Raw genomic sequence first — 24,403 nt, 5'->3', positions numbered from 1 at the left:
CTTAAGTGAGGCAAAGCAAGTTTATCTGTATAGTACAATTCAACAACAAGGCATTTAAAAAAACAAACACAATTGAAACCAATCAATCTTTTTTTTTTTTTATGTAGTACCTTTCATACAAGTCAAATGCAATTCAAAGTGCTTTACAAGTGATCGACAAATGCAACACAGGTTGTTAAATATGGACTGGGAGACTAATAAACAACAAGATACAAGTAAAATGCAAAAAATTAAAACTGTGAATTGTAAAATATAACTAAGTAAATAATAAAAGATAATGATAGATTAGAAAGAAAGGTAACCTACTTGAATAAGACACCAATAAAATATAAGTAAATGGTAAGAGAACAGTTAAAATAATAATTATAAAAACATAAAACATTGCACAAAATATATAGATTACAATAAAACAGTAAAATTTTACAACTATAAAATTGTAAGACACTAAATCAAAGCCAGGTTAAACAGATGGATTTTTAGTCTATGTTTAAAAATATCATTATGTTATCAGCCTCGGAGCGTAACGGCTGATAGCAACATCACAAAAAGTTTCCGTTCTGCTTTCTGGAGCAGCTAATAGAGAACCAAAGGATCTGAGGGGCCGTCCTTGTTCATAAATTTAAAGCATTTCTGATCAATAGTCTGGTGCAAGGCCATGTATTGCCTTATAACTCAATAAAAGAATCAATATGAAAACTGAAAGACCACCAGCGTAGATCATAAAACAGGCGTCATGTGTTTCTGGTCTTAGTCAGCACTCGAGAAGCAGAATTCTGGACTAATTGTGGCTGATTTGTTGTATTTTTTTGCCAAAAAGTTAAATAGAAAGTAAAAATAAGCTGAAATAGATATAAGACACATAAAACTGGACACTAAACATTAACAGTGCAGCTATAGTGCAGTGTGCGATATGAATAGTTCAAAATGTAATTTAATATGAGGCAGTGGCAAACAGAAAAATCTTAAGCCTTTATTTAAAGAGCTGAGAGTTGGAGCAGACCTCAAGTTTTCTGGGAGTTTGTCCCAGATATGTGGTGCGTAAAAACTATGTACTGTATGTAATGTCATGTTTGTTTCCTTAACCCTTAATTAAATTATTTAGTATGTTCATCATGATTACAATTCTATCGAATTGCGTGTTCATGACGATGAGCAACCCACCAGCATGGAGTAAAACTGTTGAGTGAGTACATCGTTCATAGTTTTATTGTGGTTTTCAGTAATTCCAGCGATACATTTAAATACAACCTTCACTGATTCATGTTGCGTAATTTCTCCGTAGGTATGTTTTTACTGGTATTTATACCTTTGAGGCAACAGTCAAAGTGTTGTCTAGAGGTTTCTGTGTTGGATCGTTTACATTCCTTCGAGATCCATGGAACTGGCTGGATTTCATGGTGATCAGCATGGCGTAAGTATCTGAGGGCGCTTTTATCTAACTATGTACTTAAATGTAATAATAGAAATATGGTTCTGATGTTTTTTTTTACTGTATGCAGTTATCACATAGCCATTTATCCAAGGCCAGTTGAGATCATTTAAAAAACTAAACATATTTGAAAGCTGATATTGTGGATATTTACTTTACTTTTTGTGCATTTTCCCATGGACAGTAATATTAACATGTGTTGCCTTTGCTCATAATTGTGTTAATTTATGTCTCTCCATAGATACGTCACTGAGTTTGTTGACCTTGGCAATGTGTCAGCCCTCAGGACATTTCGTGTACTTCGAGCCCTTAAAACAATTACTGTGATTCCTGGTAATCTTTCTGTTATTTAATATTTTATTGAGCATTTTTTAAACTCTTTATATGGTGCAAATAAGTGGGATTTATTTACTGAGTGTGAGTGACTATATTAGCAAATATGAACAATTTCAGAGTCAGCATATGACCGCACTTCATAACCTTTAGTCTTTTGATTTTGATCTTTTACTGAAATTTACTGGTATTGTAATGTTAATAGTGTTGTGACAACATTTATAGAGTTAGACTGTACTCTAAAGCAGTGGTTTACAACCTTTTTTGTCTTGTTACTGCTTAAAACAAAGTTTACCCTGGTCAAAGTTTGCATATGTGACCAGTCCAACAAAAATCCCTCCTTCTGAGATTGGTTTATTTTAATAATTTGGGAGCCCATAGATGTAAAATTATCATGTAGTTTATGAGAAACACAGTAAAGATGAGGAAAAAAAAATCTAAAAGAAAACAATTGTGTTTTACAGAAATATATTTTTTCTGCCTCTCTATTCTGTGACATGCTACTGACGTATTATTCGTATTTGTATTTGACTTGTATTTTGTCAGGTTTGAAAACCATTGTGGGCGCTTTGATCCAGTCAGTGAAGAAAATGGTGGATGTCATGGTTCTGACCGTCTTTGCTCTTGCGGTTTTTGCCCTTGTCGGGCTTCAACTTTTTATGGGAAATCTGCGACACAAATGCATACGATGGCCCATCCCAGCAAATGATACAGACTTTGACTTCTTTAACACCACCTCCATATTTAATGACACTCTGTCCTTCAACGACACCATGGGTTTCAACGCTACAACATATTCAAACAGTACCTTCAATTTCACTGAATATATCGAAAACCCAGGTATGTTTAACACATATTATGTCTCATTTTATGATGTTCTGATGTTCTCCTCAGTGGAGTAGACTTGACTCTGTCTTTTCTTGTTTGGTTGCAGATAATCAGTATTTTTTGGAAGGCAGCCTAGATGCTCTTATATGTGGAAACAGTTCTGATGCTGGGTATGTTTTACTCACGCTGAGACTACAATGCTAATTTTGTCTGGTCAATTTCTTTAAGTTTGTTTAAGTTAAGCTTGATATTCACAATAGTATTTTTTCAGTCTAAGTCTGAGTTGAGTGTGATTCGGAGGCTGACTCCTCTTCCCTTTTCATAGAAAGTGTCCAGAAGGATACACATGCATGAAGGCTGGGAGAAACCCCAACTTTGGCTACACCAGCTTTGACACTTTTGGCTGGTCCTTCCTAGCCCTCTTCAGACTCATGACGCAGGACTACTGGGAGAACCTTTTCCAGCTGGTTGGCACTTCTTTCATTTGTTAGAAATAGATCTACGAGTTATTTTCTCAAACATTAGCAAATCTTAGAACATTTTCTTTTTAACATTACAGTCATGAAAAGAAATTTGTCCTTAGTTCTCGTAGCTTCTTTTTTGTTCCAAACACAGATCCTGCGGGCGGCTGGAAAGACATACATGCTGTTCTTTGTGGTGGTTATCTTTCTGGGCTCCTTCTACCTCATCAATCTCATCCTGGCTGTGGTAGCCATGGCTTATGAAGAACAGAATCAGGCATCTCAGCGAGAGGCCATAGAGAAAGAGGAGGAGTTCCAGCGACTACTAGAGCAACTTAGGAATCAAGAACAGGTAACTATCACAAGAAATAAGGGGTAACAGTGTTAATTGTTAACAAATAAATCATATTTTCAGTAAAATTGAGGCAACAATGAAGTACTGTATCTTCTACCAAACAGGCCCAACTTCTTGGGAGCCAAGCCAGTCTAACCAGTAAGAAGTCGCTCAGTCATCACACAGCGTCTGAGTTGGCAGATGATGAACAGAGCCTCGAACACGATGAAACTATCAAAGACTGTAACGGGAGACTTATTCCCCAGCTCATCATCAGATCGCCGACCATGGAGGAGGTTAGGCGAGTTTAGTCCAGAAACAGTTAATCTGATTGATTTGGATGTTTTATAAAAAGCTTTTAGTCTTTGAATTTGAATTGTGATTTTGAAGATTTTGAGGAGCTTGTGACTGACAAATTTTACTGACATATTTTACAGTCTGCTCTTGATTATGAACTCAAAGAGATGTCATTAGGCTCTGCGCACAGCATGCTTCATCTGGACCAACCAAGCCTGACAAAGAGATCTTCTAGTGCTATGACTGTGCTCACTGCAGCTACTAAGGAAGGTACAGTGGCCATTGAGATAGAAACTTAACATTGATAAAGCACTGACAATTATACACACAGAATCCCTATATTTACTATGTTTACTTATGACACCATAATGTCTATTTTAGGTTACTGTTTTTTGGCTTAGTGGGAGGCTGAACAGATTTGAAAGTGTCAAGTCCCCTCAGGGAATGAAGAGATACACGAGGCTTAGTTGCAGTTTCATAGAGGCAATGCTCTAATGTGAGCTGTAATTGCTTAGATTATCAAGCAGTTGTTAACATTATACACTCATGTATCCAGGGCCAACACAGTAGCATTGTCTTGAGCTTGCCACAGTTGAGCTAATCACATTGTGTGTGGGAGAGATCCCTGTTAGCATTCAATGTCAAGCCCTAATGGTGTTAAGCTTGGACTATTTCAGCCCAACTATGACCTGGCACAGAAGAGAATTTTAATATTGTATCATGCATGTCACCTGAAGATAACCCACATGCTTCCATAAAATTGAAGTAGCCTACTTATAAAATTTTTCCTCTCTTTCTGTCTTTGTCTAGAGCTGGAGGAGGCTCAGAGGCCGTGTCCACCTCGGTGGTATAAGTTTGCTGACAAGTTCCTGAAGTGGGACTGCTGCGAGTCCTGGGTGGTCTTTAAAAAGTGGGTGCACTTTGTAGTGATGGACCCTTTTATCGACCTGACCATCACCATCTGCATCGTGCTCAACACCCTCTTCATGGCCATGGAGCACTACCCCATGACCCCGGAGTTTGACTACATGCTCTCAGTGGGGAATCTGGTGAATATGTGCCACATTAAATTTAAATTACACCGCAGAAATATTACAACATCTCAGACCTGATCTTGCCAGTGGCTGTAAAAGAAAATCTTTACCCTTTTAGGTTTTCACTGGGATCTTCACATCAGAAATGTTCTTTAAACTTATCGCCATGGACCCTTACTACTACTTTCAAGTTGGCTGGAACATTTTCGACAGCATCATTGTCACTCTCAGTCTGGTGGAGTTAGGCCTGGCGAATGTCCAAGGCCTGTCTGTCCTCAGGTCCTTCCGTCTGGTGAGACACAATCATTGAATTTATTGATATCTATTTAAATGATATTACTTCTTTACTGTATTTATTCGTCATTCTGTTGGATTGTTTGTGTCTGTCCTGTGTTGGAGATAGCTTCGTGTCTTCAAACTAGCCAAGTCCTGGCCCACGCTCAACATGCTGATAAAGATCATTGGTAACTCAGTAGGAGCTTTAGGAAACCTGACTTTGGTGCTGGCCATCATTGTCTTCATCTTCGCTGTGGTGGGCATGCAGCTCTTTGGCAAGAGCTACAAGGACTGTGTGTGCAAGATCTCCGCAGACTGCGTGTTGCCACGTTGGCACATGAACGACTTCTTCCACTCCTTCCTCATTGTGTTCCGCATTCTGTGCGGGGAGTGGATCGAGACCATGTGGGACTGCATGGAGGTGGCCGGGCCTGCAATGTGTTTAGTGGTCTTCATGATGGTGATGGTCATTGGAAATCTAGTGGTGAGTGCAACAGTTATTCAGTCACTATTGATACATTGTCTTGAATCTGAAATAATGACTGATATGGAATTTTAACTACGTGTTTAGACTGCAAACATCAATGCATCAAAAAAATATATGACAGGAGCTGCATTGGTGGGCGTGTGTTCCTTATGCAGCAGAAACTGCATGTGAAACCCAATACTGAAAGTGTTGTGACACTGAAGTTACACAAGCTCAGACATTTCAGTTTCAAGTAGAAATTTTGGTCCTGTTTTGGCCAAAATTCATGTGTGGGACATTAATGCTACAGTGTGGAGAGTTTCACATTTTGTGCTCAGATAACATCATAAATCACAATCATAAAAACAGCTCTTTCTCACATTTACACCTACAAATCTTTACTACATGTTTGCAAACTTGAATATCTCATGGAGAGTTTTTTTTCACAGGTTTCAAAAGTGGGATATACAACCACAGGCTTTGAAATGATTTCTGAACATTGTTTCACAAGCTCAAAATCTTATTGTCCCTTATTTGAGGGGGTTGCTTTTTTAACACAGTGCTATAAATGTTGATTTGAAGCTGATAAATGTGTGAGAAAACTGCAATCTTTAGGGCAAATAGCTATTTCTCTGTTTTAGGATACAATCAGGGTAAAAATGAGAGAACATATCGATATCTTGTGGCTGTGTTGATGAGTATACAGTCATTGCCTATCCTGCATAAATCATAAGAGACAGTTGCTGTCACTCCGAACAACTGTCATCACTGTGTGAAGCTGTAAAGCTGACAAACCGTTTTGTAAAATCTTTGTAAATCTAATAGTTATCTTATTATAATGCCGAGAGATTTTGTGGTCAGCAAGTCTCAACAGTCTATTGTTAACCCCTCAGCTGAGGGATGCCGAGGACAGACAGACACAGCTGGGGAGCACAACTGTTTCTAACAGGGGTCATTATAGCATACTAGGCATTACAGTATGACTACATACTGTACAGTATTTACACATATATAAACACATAAGAGTACGTCATGAAATGTGGTTTTTGATCATTATAATGTGACTCAAATAATCACTTGAGCAACACAGTAAACACAGATGTTCACAGAGTCTAATGTAAAGAATATCACCATGTTTTATTTCCTATGATAACTGTTAAATTCATTCATCTGTACCAACCTTTTCACACAGTGAAATTGCAAGAAGAAGCAGCAGAGTTTGTGATGCATAGTAAGGAACCCTGCGTGTCTGGAGTATGGAAACATTGTCCGTGACATTTCATCTTGGCCTCACTGAACAAGGACATACAGATGATGCAGATGATCACTCTTAGACATCATTAGAGCATCATATTTAAAGACTGGAGCCAAAACCATTTCCTGTCAGGCTATTCTTAGATATGAAAAGGAAATGCTGACAAAAGTGTTGTGCCGGCTGCACTCTGCCAAAATTGTTGCCGCTTTTTTGTGTCACACACTCCACCCCCAATTTCTCCAGCATGCGTTCACCTCCCACATAATATTCACACTATTTGCACTGACATAAAGGCACATAGTATGCTCACACACTTCACGGGAGGGAGGTTTCTATTTAAATCAAATGACTTGAGCCACCAAACAGTGGTTTTGACCTTGAGTATGTGCTAAGATACGGCTCAAGCAAGCATGCTGCCACTGAGGGAACAAACACAGACAGCTGAGCGAGCAGAGCTCAGGTGGCAGAGGGACTGGGTGTTAAGGAGAAGTCATTTGATAGCAGATTGAACTGTAATTGATGAAGAGGTAAAGGTAGAAATCTTTAAGTGATAGTTCAACATTTTGTGAAATACAGTCAACAGTTTGGACACACCTTCCCATTCCCTTGAATGAGTAAGTGTGTCCTTTTGTACTGTATACACATACAATATGTTCATTTTCTTGCCAAGAGTTAGATCAAAGGATTGATCCCACTCTCATGTCTGTCTGTTAAGTATGTCTGTCCACTGTCGAGCTTGTGATTTGTGCACCTCATCCTTTACCCTCAGCCCTCTTTACTGTTTCACAGCTCCTACACTGGAATGCGAGAGATCAGCCTCCCCCTGGCCTGTGTAACCATGATCTCCCGCTAAACCTGGGAAATGGGAACCGAGAAATTGACTAACAGGTTTTAGGAACTAAAGATAGCTGTGTCGGCAACAGGAGGCAGGCGACATATTATTTACTGATGTGCCATCACACAACCAGTTTGATATGTGAGGTGTATATGAGCTACTCCTGACTTTTGTGATTAGTTCAGCTGTGTTGGCACACTTTCACCACACTGACTTTGTTTCATGCTTAGCCACAAGAAAAGTGTGTAAATATTTCACTTGCAGATCCAGTATAGAATGATATGAAGCTCAAATAAAATGTGTTTTTTTGCATTGACTCTCAATTCAGAAAAAATGTAATATTTAGGATTATTTAATTCTCATTCACAGACCAGACATGACTGAAAAATGACCGTGTGCCATGCTTGCGAGGCAAAATGTTAGTGTATATTTTATCATTACCTCTCACTCCTTCATCCTCTTTCGTCAGGTGTTGAACCTCTTCCTCGCCTTGCTGCTCAGCTCGTTCAGTGGAGACAACCTCGCGGCAGGAGATGAGGACGGAGAGCTGAACAACCTCCAGATTGCCATTGGCAGGATCACACGGTACATGAACTGGTTTAAAGCGTTCATCGTTCGAAGGATCCTCCAGTTACTGGAAAGAAAGCCGCCGGAGTCTGAGGAGGGCCCGGTGGATGACGAGGACCCTAAAATGGAGGGGCTTGAAATGAACCACATGGACACCAGTCAGAACTTCAAAATGGCAGATGGGATATCTAATTGTTTGGTTGAACGCCGGCCCTCTGGATTTATTGTGGATGGAGAGCTCACTCTCAATGTGCCAATTGCCCAGGGCGAGTCAGACTTTGAAAACCTGGGTGAGGATGATGAGGATGACACTAATGACTCGGTTTCAGATGAGAAAGATAACCAACATAACTCGGTAAGTAGATATATCAATCTACCTACCTACTGTATTTACCTATCTATCTATCTATCTGTCTATATGCATTTGTTATACATCACCTATCACAGTGATAACTGAAAAACTTATAAAATGCTAATCAAAATGATAGTTTAAACAATATAAATCAAGTTCTCTGATCACAGGCTGTCCTGTCTAACATTAATCTTTATGCTTTGTCAATCATCTGATCGTCGATCAGGATGAACCTATTCCACACAAAGTACTTCACCTCATTTCATGACACACTGACAGCATGTAATTCAACATCATACAAACTAGAAGACAGATGGACTGTTGCCAACATGGACAAGTCACCCAAAAATTACCTATGCTTCTCCTACACACCTCACAAAGCAAGGGGAGGGGGATGATGTGAAGCAAAGCTGTGTGTTTTTTGTGCTATGTGATAGACTGCTACAGAGCCAAATTGAAAGTAATTTCTGAAAAATCCGAAAATCTTAATGTTTAATTCTTCTGAAATTTAATATTTTGCTTTCAAAGCACTGTTGGTGTTTAAAGGCCTTGCATGACCTTAGTATAGTACACCTACACAGGTGCCTGATTACACCTCTTCACGAACTGTATGGGCGTCTGCAGACTGTGCTTGACATTTCCCTCACACTCTATTAACCTTTTAGGGTGGGACAACATACACCTTCATCATTCTGTTTATACATGTAGGGCAGAGTGAAGCTTCCTGTATGGTGAGGTGGGTTTGGGTGGAAGCAGTGGATTGGATCTATTGATCTGTCTGATGGCCTGAGGATAAAAGATGTCCCTCAGCCTAGAGGTCCTCCAATTCTACTTCTGCAGGTCCTGCCAGAGGGCATTAGTGTGAAAAACCTGTGTTGGGGGTGGGTGGAGTCTTTGATGATGCTACTGTCTCTTCTATGGACTCTCCGGTGATAGAATCCTGCAGAGATGGTTGGGGCACCCTGATGATCTTCCCAGCAGTCTTTAACACTCTCTGCAGGCGTTTGTGGTCCATGGCGGTGCTGTTTCCATACCACACAGTGATGCAGGTGGTCAAAATGCCCTCTATGATGCAAATGTAGAAGCTGCTGAGAATCCTCAGTGACATGCCAAATTTCCTCAGTCTCCTTAGAAAGTATAGCTGCTGTTGTGCTTTCTTGACCGGCTGCGTGATGTTACATGTCCAGTTGAGGTCATTACTGATGTGGACGCCCAGGAATCTAGAACTGCTGACCCTCTCCACCTCAGACTTACGGATTGTCAGTGGTTGATGAGGTCTCTTCTCCTTCCTCATGTTCACTACCATCTCCTTGGTCTTATCTGTGTTTAGGGAGGTTGTTGTTGTCACACCGTGTCACTGGACTTGCCACCTCTCCTCTTTATGCCAAGAACCCCAGTCATCAGACCAATGACTGTGGTGCCGTCAGCAAATTTCAGGATAGTGCTGTCCTTGTCTGAGGCAACACAGTCGTAGGTGAATAGTGTGTAGAGCATGTGGCAGAGGACATATCCTTGTGGGGTGCCAGTATTCATCATCGCATTGTTTGAGGTTAGATTTCCAATTATGACACATTACAGTCTGCTAGTGAGGAACTCTAACAGTCAGTCACAGAGTGTGGGGTTCAGGCCAAGTTTGTTTGTGAGTTTGTGGGGGAGGACTGTATTAAAGGCTGAGCTGTAATTGATGAAGAGCATTCTGATGTGAGCATCTTTGTTTTCCAGGAAGGAGAGGGCTATGTGCAGAGCTGCAGAGACAGTGTCCTCAGTGAATCTGTTGGGGTGGTATGCATACTGCAGAGGCTTCAGTGAATGGATGTGGGCCAGAACCACTCTCTCAAAGCACTTCATTATGATTGGAGCGAGTGCAACTGGCCTGTAGTCATTCAGACAAGTGACTGGGCTCCTTTTGGGGACTGGGATGATGGTGGTGCTTTTAAAGCAGATTGGAAGTGTGGCCTGTGCAAGGGACAGGTTAAAGATGGAGGTGAAAACATCAACAAGTTCTGTAGCACATGTCCTGAAGGCCTGCCCGGGGACATTATCTGGGCCTGCTGCCTTGCAGGGGTTATTTCTCCTTGGGACTTGTGTACATCAGCTGGTGAGACAGTCAGTGAGGGTTCTTGCATGTTGTGTGAGAGTCTCCTCTGTGTTTTGCTGTTGGAGGTCTCAAAATGGGAATAGAAGTTATAAAGCTGTTCAGGTAGGGAGATGGTGGTGTTGGTTATTTCCATGGTGGTGCCCTTATAGTCTGTGATCTGCTGTAGGCCTTGCCACGTGCATCTGGCATCAGCAGTACAGTAGTAGCCTTCCAGGTTCTGTTTGAATTGCTGTTTTGCCTCTCTGATTGTTTTCCGCAGTCTGTACTTTGCTGTTTTGTACTGCACCTCATTGCTTGATCTAAACGGAAGAGAGTGAGCATGCAGAATGTGTCGTACTTGACTGTTCATCCAGGGCCTCTGGTTTGGATATTTTGTGCAATGCAAGTACTGATTTAACCACTCACACATTCGGCATACTGCTTTATGTTTATAGAAGAATTATCTTGTGTGGCTGCAGCTTTAAACACATCCCAGTCTGTGTGTACAAAACAGTCCTGCATAATGCTCTCAGTATCTGAGAGTTTGACCAATTAATTCATGGGGGTAGTCTGTTTGAGTTTTTGTCTGTAACTTCAGAGGTCTCTAATCGGCAGAAGAGCAAACACCTGTGCAAATGTGCAGGGCCTTTGGAGCTGTGTCTGATATCACCCCCCATTTACTATACAGTCCACTACATTTAGTCTTAGCCATTTTTTTGAATGTCAAAATCCTCAGTTTGAAATATATGCATGATATAGTTCCCTCAAAAAGAATCCCACAATGGAGCGACTGATTTGATTTGAATGATTGAAAAAAGTTATTTTGGCCAACAGCCTAAAATTTCACTGCTTGACAGTCTTGTTAACTTGACAAAAACAAACTAATAATGGCAAGTTAATGAATAATTAAATCCTAAAATATGTTTTTTAAGGATAATAAGCTTGTGTGCAAGATCTTTGTCTTGCTGCATATGAACACTTACTTGCGTTAATTCTCTATTCCTGTGCTTTTCAGGAAAACTTCGAAGATGACAATAGTCTGTCAAGAGATGTCAAAGTGAGTAACTCTGGACCCACAGATAATTATGTTGTCTCTGAATGTATGCATAAAAGCAACATGTGTTTCCAATTAAAATCTGTAGGTTGACGCATGTTAAGATCATTAATATGTGGTGTTCTACTCAAAATAGACGGGGTAAAATTCATTAATGTATATTAGTGGCTTTCTAACCAAGCTTCAATTGTGAATCTTGACTAGCTGATGGGTGTTTTGGAGGATGATGGGGATTCATCAGTATGCAGCACAGTGGACTATCAACCACCTGAGCCTGAACCAATAATAGTGGAAGAAGAGGAGCCTGAACCAGTGGAACCAGAGGCCTGCTTCACTGACAGTATGAAAAACCTACCATAAAACAGAATCACTTAACCATGAACTGTTTACTTCTCACAGACAATGATGCAGTAATCCCTTTTCTTAGTACCAGTGCTCAATGATGTTGAAATCTAATCTGATATTCTTTGAGTAATTCTGAATCCTTCATTTTCCTCTCCCCTCAGGCTGTGTCAAGCGAGGGCTATGTCTAACTGTGGACATCACCGAAGGCAGAGGCAAGAAATGGTGGAACCTCCGCCGGACTTGCTTCACTATTGTAGAGCATGACTGGTTTGAAACCTTCATAATATTTATGATCCTCCTCAGCAGTGGAGCTCTGGTGAGTGCTGTCAATAGTGCAACAAATTTAGAAATGTTGGCTGTTTTATGATGGTGTCAAGATACTTAATACTGTTATTATATGTATCAAGGTATCTAATATCTCCTATTGGCAGGCCTTTGAAGACATACACATAGAAAGACGCCGAACCATCAAAATTATTCTGGAGTTTGCTGACAAAGTTTTCTCCTACATCTTCGTCATCGAGATGTTACTTAAATGGGTCGCATATGGCTACAAGACGTACTTCACCAACGCTTGGTGTTGGTTAGACTTTTTCATCGTAGATGTAAGTTTGGACATCTTGATTTAATGCTGGCCCACAGAATGTATGCATAAATGTATTTTATGTCAGATAAAGTCCATGGTAACTCTTGAATAGGAAATGTTCTGATTCTGCCACAGATTTCCCTGATTAGTTTAGCTGCCAACTGGATGGGCTACTCTGAACTTGGACCAATCAAATCCCTCAGAACTCTCAGGGCACTAAGGCCTCTTAGAGCGCTGTCAAGATTTGAAGGGATGAGGGTAAGTTGTTGGCCACAGATGCTCATTTCATATGGAAATTGTGTACATCAATAGTGTACAATAAGGTTTGACCAATGTGCATGGCTAACATTGATGAAATAAAAGATGCAAACCTGTGATCTTTCAGGCATTGGTTTACTAATTCCACTAACATGTTTGTTGATTGCATGCTTACACCATGGCTGCAGTAACAGAGCTGACTGAGGTAAGAATACGTATGACTTTGATGGCAATGACTGAGCATAGCATTGATTCATAGCAAATTTGCTGCTCAGTCTTCAGAGATCATTTTCAGAACTTCATTTTATGTTTTTCTATATAATTCTAATAGTCCTCTCTGTTGGGCAGGTGGTAGTAAACGCTCTTGTTGGAGCGATTCCCTCCATCTTCAATGTGCTGCTGGTGTGTCTGATCTTCTGGCTCATCTTCAGCATCATGGGAGTTAATCTGTTTGCTGGCAAGTTCTACCGCTGCATCAACACCACCACAGAGGAGCTTTTCGACATAAGTGAGGTCAACAACAGGAGCGACTGCATGGCCATCGAAGAAGCCACGCAGGATGCCCGCTGGGTCAATGTCAAAGTCAACTATGACAATGTTGCAAAGGGCTACTTGTCCCTGCTTCAAGTGGTGAGGAGTGCTAATTGTAGTAACATGAACCTTGGGAAAGAAAATCGTGTCTTAAAACATAAGTTGTTCTAGCCTGGTATCGCCAGATCAATTCGCAAATGCAAATTAGTCTGGAACTTCTCAGTTCATTTTCGATTTCCAAGGGGTGTTATCAACGGCGCAAATTGCCTCTGGATGCAATTGGATAGACCTACAACCAATTAGAGCAATGAAACGTGTGATGTAGCACTGAGCCCTGACCAGCAGGGCCAGTTGGTAAATTATACTAAACCTGTCGGAAGTACGGCAAACACATCTTTCATATCAACAAATCTTTAAGTGCAGATGTTCTTCTTTTAGAGAAAATATACCGTCCAGTTTTTTAATACTGTCGCAATAGTGGACATATTAGATAGACGGTTGTGATTGGCCTGTCCATGGCCAGGTCAGGTGGAAATCTGTCTGAACAGGGGGGGGCCAGATGCATCTGTCAGAGCAAATAAAACATGAGCTTGCAGATTCGTCTGGTTCCCAGGCTAAAGTTGTTCTATACAATGGCGCACATTTTGATACAATTTTCTCTGTATTTGCAGGCAACTTTTAAAGGTTGGATGGACATCATGTATGCTGCCGTTGACTCAAGAGAGGTAATTATTACAGTGTTTTCAGTAATTTCAGTATTCAAACATTATATTTAGCATTAAATATGTAAATAACCCTTTGTTTTACTGTCACATGTACCATTACTGTATACTTGCTAATAAAATGAAACTGAGACTTAAGTCCCTTCGTTTGGGACAAACTCAGTCTAATTCTCTATATTCATGTATACTTTGTTTTTGGTAAATTACAAAATTACTTAATACTTAGAATGCAGGTGAGACATCTTATGGCAAAATACTCTTCAAAAAGGCTTTTGTCCTTAAACATTAAGTCAATTGTTTTGTGAGAATGCATGGTTCAGCAGTAAGGCTTGCCAGATTGCCCGGGGAAAGTAAAATGCCACATTGGGCTTGTAAATTTAGCAACTCACCTTCCCTGATCGGGACAAGTGTTTTAAAAAAAAAGAAGTAAAAAAATAATAAAATAAAAAATGTTTCAATCATTTTTTTCTCGATCATCATCGTATCATAAATTATGTTCTCATTGTCATTGCAAATTGGAATTGCCCTTCCCCTTGCATGCATCGGAGGATATTGGCAGATGTCGTTGGCCAATCAAGAATTGAGTAGGCTCGTAGTGTTATGCGTGGAACAAACATCCCTCAGGTTTAATATGAGCACTGTCAAATAGAGGAATCAGTGGAGCAGGTAATTTTTCACTGCAATAAATACTCTCGAGAACGAGAAACATTAAAGAGGGAAATCAGTAAGCTTGGAGTGGAAGAAAGGAGTCTGAAAATGTATTTGCCATCGAGTTAGAGAGTCAATTCCATTATTTGAAAGAAACTGGGCTGATTAAAAGAATTTAGTGTTCAGTGAAATAGGGGATGGGTCACACCATTTTCAATATGCAAGAATGTTTGTTGCCTCGCATCTATGGCACTCTGTGTCCTTGTTCTGGTTCATTTACTTAAAAAAAGATTAAACATGACAATTAACAACGTGTATAGGGCAAAGTAAAAACTTACTTCAACCAAGTAAGTTTCTGACCCACTTGCCCGACCAGGCAAGTGAAAAAAAAACATTAACGTTGAACCTTTTAATGGAACAATAACACACACACAAAAAAATCTCAATAACTTTTTAATAAATAAATAACTATATTGGTAAGGGGAGTGTGTATACACAGTAAGTTTTTTCCCGGGTATATGTATAGAAATATAAAAGTAGAATTTAAAAAATCCAGTCGCTTCGCAGGGTGTTAATATATTCCCCTCCTCTTTTTCGCACCACTCTGCACTTTAAATGAGAGAATATGTATGTAATATATACAGTATGTGACAGATGGTGATGGTGAAGTGAGTACCCTGCCTAAGGATCAACAAGTGCCCTTCCTTGCTAGTATTGATTTCCAGTATAACCTTGTATCCAGTGTCTCCTCAACCCTGTCTCACAATTAGTTTTCTTACTTACTAAAAGGAAAATTGTAGAGTTGAAAGGACAGCATTCTTTTAAAAATTGTATTCATTTTTGCCCTTTTAGGTTGAGGAACAACCTTCCTATGAGATCAACCTCTACATGTACATATACTTTGTCATCTTCATCATCTTTGGCTCTTTTTTCACACTCAACCTCTTCATTGGTGTCATTATTGATAATTTCAACCAACAAAAGAGAAAGATAAGTATCACATTTTTTTTTTAAAGAAGAAGTCTGCACCTGCACATCTATGTTTCATTTTTGAGTTCACAAAAGTTGTCACTTAATTTAAATACCTATAATGATCTTTGTATTGTCTTTTGTCTGCACTTTGGAGATAAAGACATCTTTATGACTGAGGAACAAAAAAAATACTACGAGGCCATGAAGAAACTTGGTTCCAAGAAGCCACAGAAGCCAATTCCACGTCCAACAGTATGATATGAGTTATTTACAACTGCATGCTTATTTCATTCACTGATAATATTAGCTATTGCATATTTCACATGACATGCATTGTATATTTTAGGGGACAGATTCAAAACTATTATCTAACTAAATGGTTTGATGTTAAAAAGTATGAACGAGGTAAGCTGAAGTAATGACACATAAGCTTGGCATGTGTGGCATGACGATGCCATCAGTGACCTCTGCACTGACCTTTTCTGCACACTGCTGGTGTGAACAGGCTAAATGACCCTATTGGATTTGTCTCCCTTTGACCTGCAGAACCTAATCCAGGGCATGGTGTTTGACTTCATCAGTCAGCAGTTCTTTGACATCTTCATCATGGTGCTCATCTGCCTCAATATGGTGACCATGATGGTGGAGACAGACAACCAAAGTCCAGAGAAGGAGGATTTCCTTTTTAAAGTCAACCTGGCTTTCATTGTGGTCTTCACTGGAGAGTGTGTGTTGAAGCTCTTTGCCCTGCGACAATACTTCTTCACCAATGCATGGAACATTTTTGATTTTGTTGTGGTCATCTTGTCAATATCTGGTATGTACATAATACATTTAAATAACTGCTATGAATTATATTTCTTAAAAACTGCACATTGCTATTAAATGTAAAGAGACAATAGGTGTAAATATATCCTCCCTAACTGCAGTGCATCTCCTTGTATTTCAGGTATAATGCTCTCAGACATAATTGAGAAGTACTTTGTGTCACCAACTCTGTTCAGAGTGATCAGACTGGCCAGAATAGGCAGGATTCTGCGTCTTATTAAAGGAGCTAAGGGCATTCGGACGCTTCTCTTCGCTCTATTGATGTCACTTCCTGCCCTATTCAACATTGGCCTCCTGCTCTTCCTCATCATGTTCATCTTCTCCATATTTGGCATGTCAAACTTTGCTTATGTCAAAAAGGAGGCTGGAATCGATGACATTTTTAATTTTGAGACATTTGGCGGTAGCATTATTTGCTTGTTTCAGATTACAACGTCCGCTGGCTGGGATGGACTTTTACTTCCAATGCTGAACAGGGAGCCCCCAGACTGTGACCCAAACATTGAGAATCCAGGTACGGATGTAAGGGGTAACTGCGGCAGCCCAGGCATGGGCATGGTATTCTTCTGCACCTACATCATCATCTCGTTCTTAGTGGTGGTCAACATGTATATCGCCATCATCTTAGAAAACTTCAATGTGGCGCAGGAGGAGAGTGGTGACGCCCTCTGTGAGGATGACTTTGAGATGTTTAATGAGACTTGGGAGAAGTTTGACTTAGATGGAACTCAGTTCATTAAGTATAGCCAGCTCTCTGATTTTTGTGATGCCTTACTGGAGCCGCTGAGGGTGGCCAAGCCCAACCGGCTTCGCCTGATTGAAATGGATCTGCCCCTGGTCATTGGGGACAGGATCCACTGCCTGGATGTCTTGATGGCTGTCACACAGATGGTCTTGGGAGACACGGTGGAGATGGCGGCAATGCGATTGAGCATTGAGGCTAAGTTTATCCTGAACAACCCCACCTCAGACTCCTTTGCACCGATTACCACAACTGTACGCCACAAAGAAGAGGAGTGGGCTGCTGTAGTAATTCAAAGAGCTTACCGCAGCCACCTACTGAAACGCTGCATACGCCACGCTGCTTTCATGCACTGCTCTAAGAAGATGGAGAGAGAAGACAAAGATGAAGATCCACCAGAAAAAGAGGGGCTGCTTGCACGAAAGATGGGAGTGCTTTATGGTAGCAATTTGGACCTTGCAGAGGAGATGGAGCGGGCTGCTTTAGAAATTCTAGCAACCCAAGAGCTTCTTCAACTCGAGACATTGTCACATTACATAGAGGCCGAAGCTGGTCCAGAAACTCCTGAGCCAAATATCATAGTTGTACCTGTGGAAATTACTAATGAGGTTTTATTACATTCTGCCCCCAATCAACACCTTTTAAACCTGAGAGAGTCAATTGTATAGCCAACAGCAGAAGACGTTATGTCGTCCTCTTGTAGTTTTTCACCAGTCGAGGAAGTAGTGTTAACAGTTGACGCAAAGTGTCACCAATCTAGCTGACTTTTCCACATTAGATTAAGAGGTTACATCAAGCAAATGAATGTTTAAACTGCATTTTTTTTATATATATATACTTAAACTTACTGTTTTTTCATGCAATATTTAATATATTGTGTCTTTTTGGGTTGAAGGTGGAACTGAAGTTCATGGTTTTCTTTGATAATAACCATACAGACATCAGCAAATGTCACCACCATTAATGCTGGCTGGGGAGGGACAGGTAAGTAATCTTAAATCAACAAATTTGCTGTTGTAGGGTGAAATAACATCATCATCATGGACCAGAACCTGTGATATAATAGATTTACAGTGAAGAAATACATGCTGAATTGGGAAATACAGCAAAGATTTGCTCACTCCAACCCTTTCAATTATTTTTCTAAATGTATTGAGGTCTGAACATGGCATTTTTCAGTGGATATTAATGCACGCTATGGTTGAGTCCATCATTAATGCTGGCAATAACTTTACTTTTGATATGGCTATTACCAGAAAACCAAACCATGCGCCCCAGTTTCCAACCAAAGAGCAACTTGAACATCACATGACAAAACCTGAATTATCCTTTCACAGGATTTTATGCTATGCTCATGTCATACACATACACATTTTTGCACACAAGCCTTCATTTTATGACAGTTAAGACTATGACTTGACTCTCTGTGTTGCCTTAAAGCGAAAGGAAATCCAACCTTTTTGCTCTCTTTGATATGACATGAGTCTAGCACTATTATCCAACTCTGAGCAGTAGAAAATTAGATTAATATTCACACAGCACTACTTCACCATGAGAGCCACGCTGAAATTGTACCATTTTAGCCATTTCACTGTACTTTTCTTTTTTGAAAAATGAAACAGAGCAAATTCCTATTCCTGCTGCTTACTTAAAGTCACTTTCATGTGGAATCTCATCAGTGCAATGGCTCTACATGCTAATTCTTTCAATTAGACGCTAAAGCACATTTTTTTTATGGTGGTATTGTACATATGTAAATGGACAACTGAAAATAAGGCTTATCTTGATAACATTTATCCCAGCCTACCAGTGAAACCCTGATCTCTGCTATTCATTACTAGTTAAAGGGAAACTTTGGTATTTTTCAGTCTGGACCCTATTTTTCCATCTTTTTGTGTCTAAGTGACTAATGGGGACGACAGTTTTTGAAATTGGTCCAGTATTCAGCGAGAGCGCTTCAGCTGGCAGCCGCAAAACAGGCTGCAATGTAATCCTTTGGGGCAATAGCACCCCATCAATGAATGTCCACTAAAAGTGTTTGTTTTTGCCCCTGACAGGCTCAGATTGTTATTATAAGTGTCTGACAACATTAAGGAAAAGACCTTACAGAGAAATTACACATTTTTCTTTACCTTTCGCTTCATTCGGTCTATTTGTTACTGTGTCAAACAAAGTCTTGCTCAAGGAGAAGTCTCATTGTCGAAATCAGCTAAATATTCAGCCATGACTTTAAAAATCTTTTAGATAACACTAAGCTGTGCTTTCTGTACACAACAAACTCCTCCAGGCACTCCTCTCTTCAACTCTGTCATGGCTAAATATTTAGCTAATTTCGACATCTCTCGCTAGAGATTTCACGAAGACACTTATCCTTGAGTGAGACTTGGTCAGACACAATAACAAACAGAGAGGATCAAGCGAAAGGTAAAGAAAAACATTTTATTTCTCTGTATGGTCCTTTCCATAATGTTGTCAGACACTTATAATAATAATCTGAGCCTGTCAGTGGCTAAAACAAGCACTTTTAGTGGACGTTCATTGACGGGACGCTATTGCCCCAAAGGATTACATTGCAGCCTGTTTTGCGGCTGCCGGCTGAGGCACTGTCGCTCAATACTGGACCACTTTCAAAAATCGTTGTCCCCATTAGTCACTTACACACAAGAAGTTGGAAAAATAGAGTCCAGGTTGAAAAATACTGAAGTTTACCTTTAACGATGACATGGGCCAGCTAATGCAGTTAACATTTATCCCTGAGTGGCTCATTCAGAAAGGCCCAGTTTATATTGCACTATTTATATCCCTTCCAGGTCAAGTTAGAGCAGTTGACTGTGTAAGACCGAGAGACCTTCCTGTTTTCTAAGATGATTTCATCAGTAATATATGCATGTCTAATGAATGTTTTGTCTATTTCTTTTTCTACTTTTTTTGGGTCCCCTTGTATATTAGATGATCGCAAAACTCAAAGCATGCAGTCACTTGTTTTCCATTTGGTGGGTTACCATTTCAGCAAGTTTAAAGGCTATCTGTGACTGTAAACTTAAGATGTGATGTTTACATTAACATGGTTGTTTGAAATAATGGCTAAGCTCCCAGTTAATTGCAACTGTTTTCTATATTTGTACACTAAATTACAATAATTCTAGCAATAATATAAGTACTTGGGTTGGGATCAAGTGCAGATTTTGTACTTTGACTTGATCCTAAATGAATATGAATTTCTCAAATACAGCCCACACAGCTGAATGTAGGTTTAGTTAAATCCATGACGCTGAAAGTAAGGGGATAAATCTCTTTCTGATGTATAGATAATCACACCCATTTACATTTTTTTTTATTTTAGTAAGAACCTTTATGCGCAGTGGATCTATTCATCTCAAGTCTGTCCTCATGTAGAAAGATTGCTTCACTTGCTGTTGTGTAAGTCTTAACTGAATTTAAAATGTCTTACTCTGAATATACATACATGCATAACATAAGCACTTTTACAGTTTTCTAGTTCGTTTGTTTTTTTACAATAGACTATAGAAGGTTGTCCATTATCAGAAAACAGAGCACCTTGGTAATGAGTTCTGCACCCAGGGGGGAAAAAAAAAAATCACGAATCAATGTTTCCTCTACGAGGGTCTCTTTATCTTATCCTGCTGTCACAGCATGGCAGTTATTCCTGTCAGAAGTCTGTAATGTGACCTGCAGCAATCCTACTTGAAATTGACACACTGCTGCACCACTCGGCTTTAGTCTCCTCTGATGGTACAGTAAAATTCACAAGACAGTATGCTCCTTTGTTTACATTTCTGATGGAGGGAGAGCCATACGGGAAGCTTTACTTTTACACCCACAGTCAGTGTTGCCTGTATATACAGTTCTTTTTCTTTCTTTCTTTTTTTCATTCTGTATTGTATATTTTTATTATTTTGTTATTGTAAAAAAATGTAACTATATTGTTTGAATAAAATACTACTCATGGGGAAAAAGTAGGCAGTGAATTCATGTTGTCAGCAGATGTATTATGGGTTGACTGAGAAACCACATTGGTACACCGAGGCCCTCTGGTGGTTGCATGCTGAGTGAGTTGTAGGGTCTTTTTCTTGTCTTGACAGTGTATTTTTGTGTAAAATCATGTTAAAGGAAAAAGCTAGCAATACCCTAATTTTTTCTTAATGTCAACAAATACCACAAAACCAACAATGAGTGTGTTTACATGCACACGAGTATCCTGGTTATGATCAAGTTTTGAGAAACCTCGATGTTCAAGATGGAGTACTTAAATAGAAACAGGATATTGCGGCTTGTTAACACCTTACCCAGGTTTCTAATCAGTTTCTGCCATGTACGTAGGCGTGTCATCAACTAAAATTACATACTAAGTCAGTAATAGGAAAAAAATATGATGGCAAATGATGTAACGATGATCAACACACTGAAAGGGAAAGTCTGACTTTGGTAATGCAGACACTATGAAATGTGGCGCTCTTGTTGATCAGATAAAGCTAAATCTAGCAGAATAATAAATGCAGCAGACTTCAGACTGTGTTCATTCTCAGTTGTGGAGGTACAGAAATTAATGGCTAACATGGGCACTGTTATGGTCATGTAAACAGGGATATATGTTTCTCATATTCCATCTAAGTCCATTCATTTCTATGTAAATCCCTTTGAAAAGAAACTCAATCATTTCCTAAAACAGATGGGTCCTGCAATTCTTAGCCAATGTTACTCAAACAGGAGTTAATAGTACATTTGTTTGGGACTATTTGTAGCTTTGAATTAATACACATTTGGTGCACTAGTGAGTATTTACATCAGCAGGGAGATTCGGACACATGTGGAATCTATCATTTGGATGACCCCGATCGCTTATACAGTCAGGGAAACGGCTTTCTTGACGGTTGATGATCAGCAGATGGAGTTTAGCTTTTGAATTCAGCCTTATCTTTTAAAACTTTGCCTGCTATGAGTCTGATTTGTTGTAGTTACATGACTGTATGACAGAAGGTTTTGTGTTTAAAAAGTATTTTAGTCCACTTCTTTGCTTGTTATCTGTTCCTCTTCAGTTATGAAACACTGTCTCTTAAATAGAACTGCTAATTTCTGCCCTGCACAGTATACTGCAATACATAGCTTGCTTGCTCTGTAGCTACTGAGTGATTCATCCCTGTCATGTCTGCTGTAGCTGCGTGGGAGAGGCTCAGTTTTGATCATAAGAATAACAGGACTGTACATTTCCATCTGCTCTGAGCTTGACTTTGAGTCACCTCTCATTTACATCATTTTTTGACTGAGGAACAGTGTTTCCTGTCAGTGTTACATTGTCGTTTGAGGCTGTGGTATATCTCCTGCTCACACACTGTGAAAACTGACCGACCTTCATATGTCAGAAGTTAAAAAAGTGCTGTAAGATGCATAACCCTTTTGAGAATTAGGGAAATGTGATGAGCTTGACTGACCTAACTACAAGAAGTTCACTTTTGACTGAATACAGTTGCATTTAAAAAAAAAAAAAAAGGTCACAGAGGAAACTTACAGCATGGATTCTGCAGAGAAGATGCTAATGTTGAGACAAGAAAATCCAGACCAATGGACCGGGCAGATTTGGGGGCTTTGTCATGTAGTGACACTTTTCTAGATGTTCCTGGATCAAAACAATCTCCCTTTTCACTTGAGGGACAAATAGAGGTGTCCAAAGCAAATGATTGTAGGCCTTTTGCTCAAACATCCATGTTGACGAAAAGTATTTCTTTACATTCAAACCCGCACGATCTAGTAAGCCACTTCCAGGTTCCGTCCACACATACACGTACAAGCTCTCGAGTTAGACAAAACACCAGCTCATATCCTGCTTGTGAACTTTTCTCTGCATCTTACACTATTAAACCACACGTCACAGTATCTGCTTGCTGATTGCTTACTAAATACTTGACTTTGGGGTCAACACCAACATTAACCACAGATACCATCACAACAAAGACAAATTAAAATGAGTTTGCAACCCACAAATATTTTCATAGTGGGTTTATCTACTGTAGGTCTGCAACAAATTATTATTTTCATTATCGATTCATCTGTCCATTATTTTCTTGATGAATTGATTAGTTGTTTGGTCAAGAAAATGTCAGAAAATGGTGAAAAATGTTGATCAGTGTTTCCCAGAGTCCAAGAAGACGTCCTCAAATGTCTTGTTTTGTCCACAACCCAAAAATATTCAGATTACTGTCGTAGAAGACTAAAGAAACCAGAAAATATTCTTATTTAAGAAGCTGGAATCAGAGAATTTGGATATTTTTTTCTTTAAAAAATGACTTAAAATGATGAATGGATCATCAAAATAGTTGCTGATTAATTTAATAGTTGGCTAACATTGCAGCTCTAATCTACTGATTATTAGTTATTAACCAGTTAATTGATAATTGTTTGGTCTATAAAGTAAACAATAAATAAATAGTGAAAAATGTCCATCACAGTTTCCTAGACCCCAAGATGTTGTGATCAAATATCTTGATTTGTCTGACCACAGCCCAAAACTCAAAGATATTCAGTTTACAGTTATATAAATGATGATATTAAGCGTCACAGTTCTAAAATAAGATCTTATATCATCAGTATGTGCATGGAATCATATAACAAAACACTTTTCCATCCTTATTCAGACCCAAAACAATAAAAAAGAAAATTATTACTTCAATCAATAACAAAAACTATGAGCTACTTCGTCTCTACAGCAGATTCAACTCAGATTCATTCAGCAACTCAGATTTTTGAATCTGAGTTGCTGAATGAATCTTTGTGTAATGTGTTATCTGTTGCCGTTAGTATGTGTAGTCATATATTGCCTTTTTGTGTACACTGTGACTAATTCACCTTTCCTCCTTTTGCACATGCACAGTCTGTAACTGCAAGCATAATAATACCTTTCTTATCATTCACTGATACAGGCAGAGTACCAAACCTTATTACTTTTTTGGCACAGACCAAAATGTGTCCCCGGTAATGAATTTGGACCCGTTATTTGGACCTTGACAGCAAAATCTGACATGTAATGTCTGGTCAGATTTGTAACCTTGTTTACTTTTCTTTGATCAGATAGTTTCTGATTTAAATATACATTTTTTGCCAATTTTACAGTATTTTATTAAGGCACAGTTCCTGTATGGCTGCTTGTGTAGGAAACAA

General features: G+C 39.4%; 1 protein-coding gene across 1 annotated transcript in view; it reads left to right on the top strand.

Moving 5' to 3' along the window:
- The window catches only part of scn4aa (sodium channel, voltage-gated, type IV, alpha, a), a 28,091-nt gene extending 8,976 nt beyond the window's left edge, over positions 1–19,115 (top strand). The window contains exons 4-27 of the mRNA XM_042396860.1: positions 1,094–1,183; positions 1,283–1,411; positions 1,671–1,762; positions 2,309–2,602; positions 2,697–2,760; positions 2,916–3,057; positions 3,206–3,403; positions 3,511–3,681; positions 3,823–3,952; positions 4,493–4,731; positions 4,835–5,008; positions 5,120–5,476; positions 8,018–8,470; positions 11,560–11,601; positions 11,803–11,938; positions 12,105–12,259; positions 12,375–12,548; positions 12,665–12,787; positions 13,136–13,417; positions 13,990–14,043; positions 15,541–15,678; positions 15,808–15,912; positions 16,207–16,477; positions 16,610–19,115. Of these exons, the coding sequence (XP_042252794.1) occupies positions 1,094–1,183; positions 1,283–1,411; positions 1,671–1,762; positions 2,309–2,602; positions 2,697–2,760; positions 2,916–3,057; positions 3,206–3,403; positions 3,511–3,681; positions 3,823–3,952; positions 4,493–4,731; positions 4,835–5,008; positions 5,120–5,476; positions 8,018–8,470; positions 11,560–11,601; positions 11,803–11,938; positions 12,105–12,259; positions 12,375–12,548; positions 12,665–12,787; positions 13,136–13,417; positions 13,990–14,043; positions 15,541–15,678; positions 15,808–15,912; positions 16,207–16,477; positions 16,610–17,898 (5,302 nt within the window). The 3' untranslated portion in view covers positions 17,899–19,115. The remainder of the gene's footprint in view (positions 1–1,093; positions 1,184–1,282; positions 1,412–1,670; positions 1,763–2,308; positions 2,603–2,696; positions 2,761–2,915; positions 3,058–3,205; positions 3,404–3,510; positions 3,682–3,822; positions 3,953–4,492; positions 4,732–4,834; positions 5,009–5,119; positions 5,477–8,017; positions 8,471–11,559; positions 11,602–11,802; positions 11,939–12,104; positions 12,260–12,374; positions 12,549–12,664; positions 12,788–13,135; positions 13,418–13,989; positions 14,044–15,540; positions 15,679–15,807; positions 15,913–16,206; positions 16,478–16,609) is intronic.
- The last annotated feature ends 5,288 nt before the right edge of the window (positions 19,116–24,403 follow it).

Source organism: Thunnus maccoyii, chromosome 20, assembly GCF_910596095.1.
Source record: "Thunnus maccoyii chromosome 20, fThuMac1.1, whole genome shotgun sequence".
In the NCBI taxonomy this organism is placed as follows: domain Eukaryota; kingdom Metazoa; phylum Chordata; class Actinopteri; order Scombriformes; family Scombridae; genus Thunnus; species Thunnus maccoyii.
The sequence above is the reverse complement of the archived record's forward strand: the minus strand, read 5'-3'. Positions and strand labels throughout refer to the sequence as shown.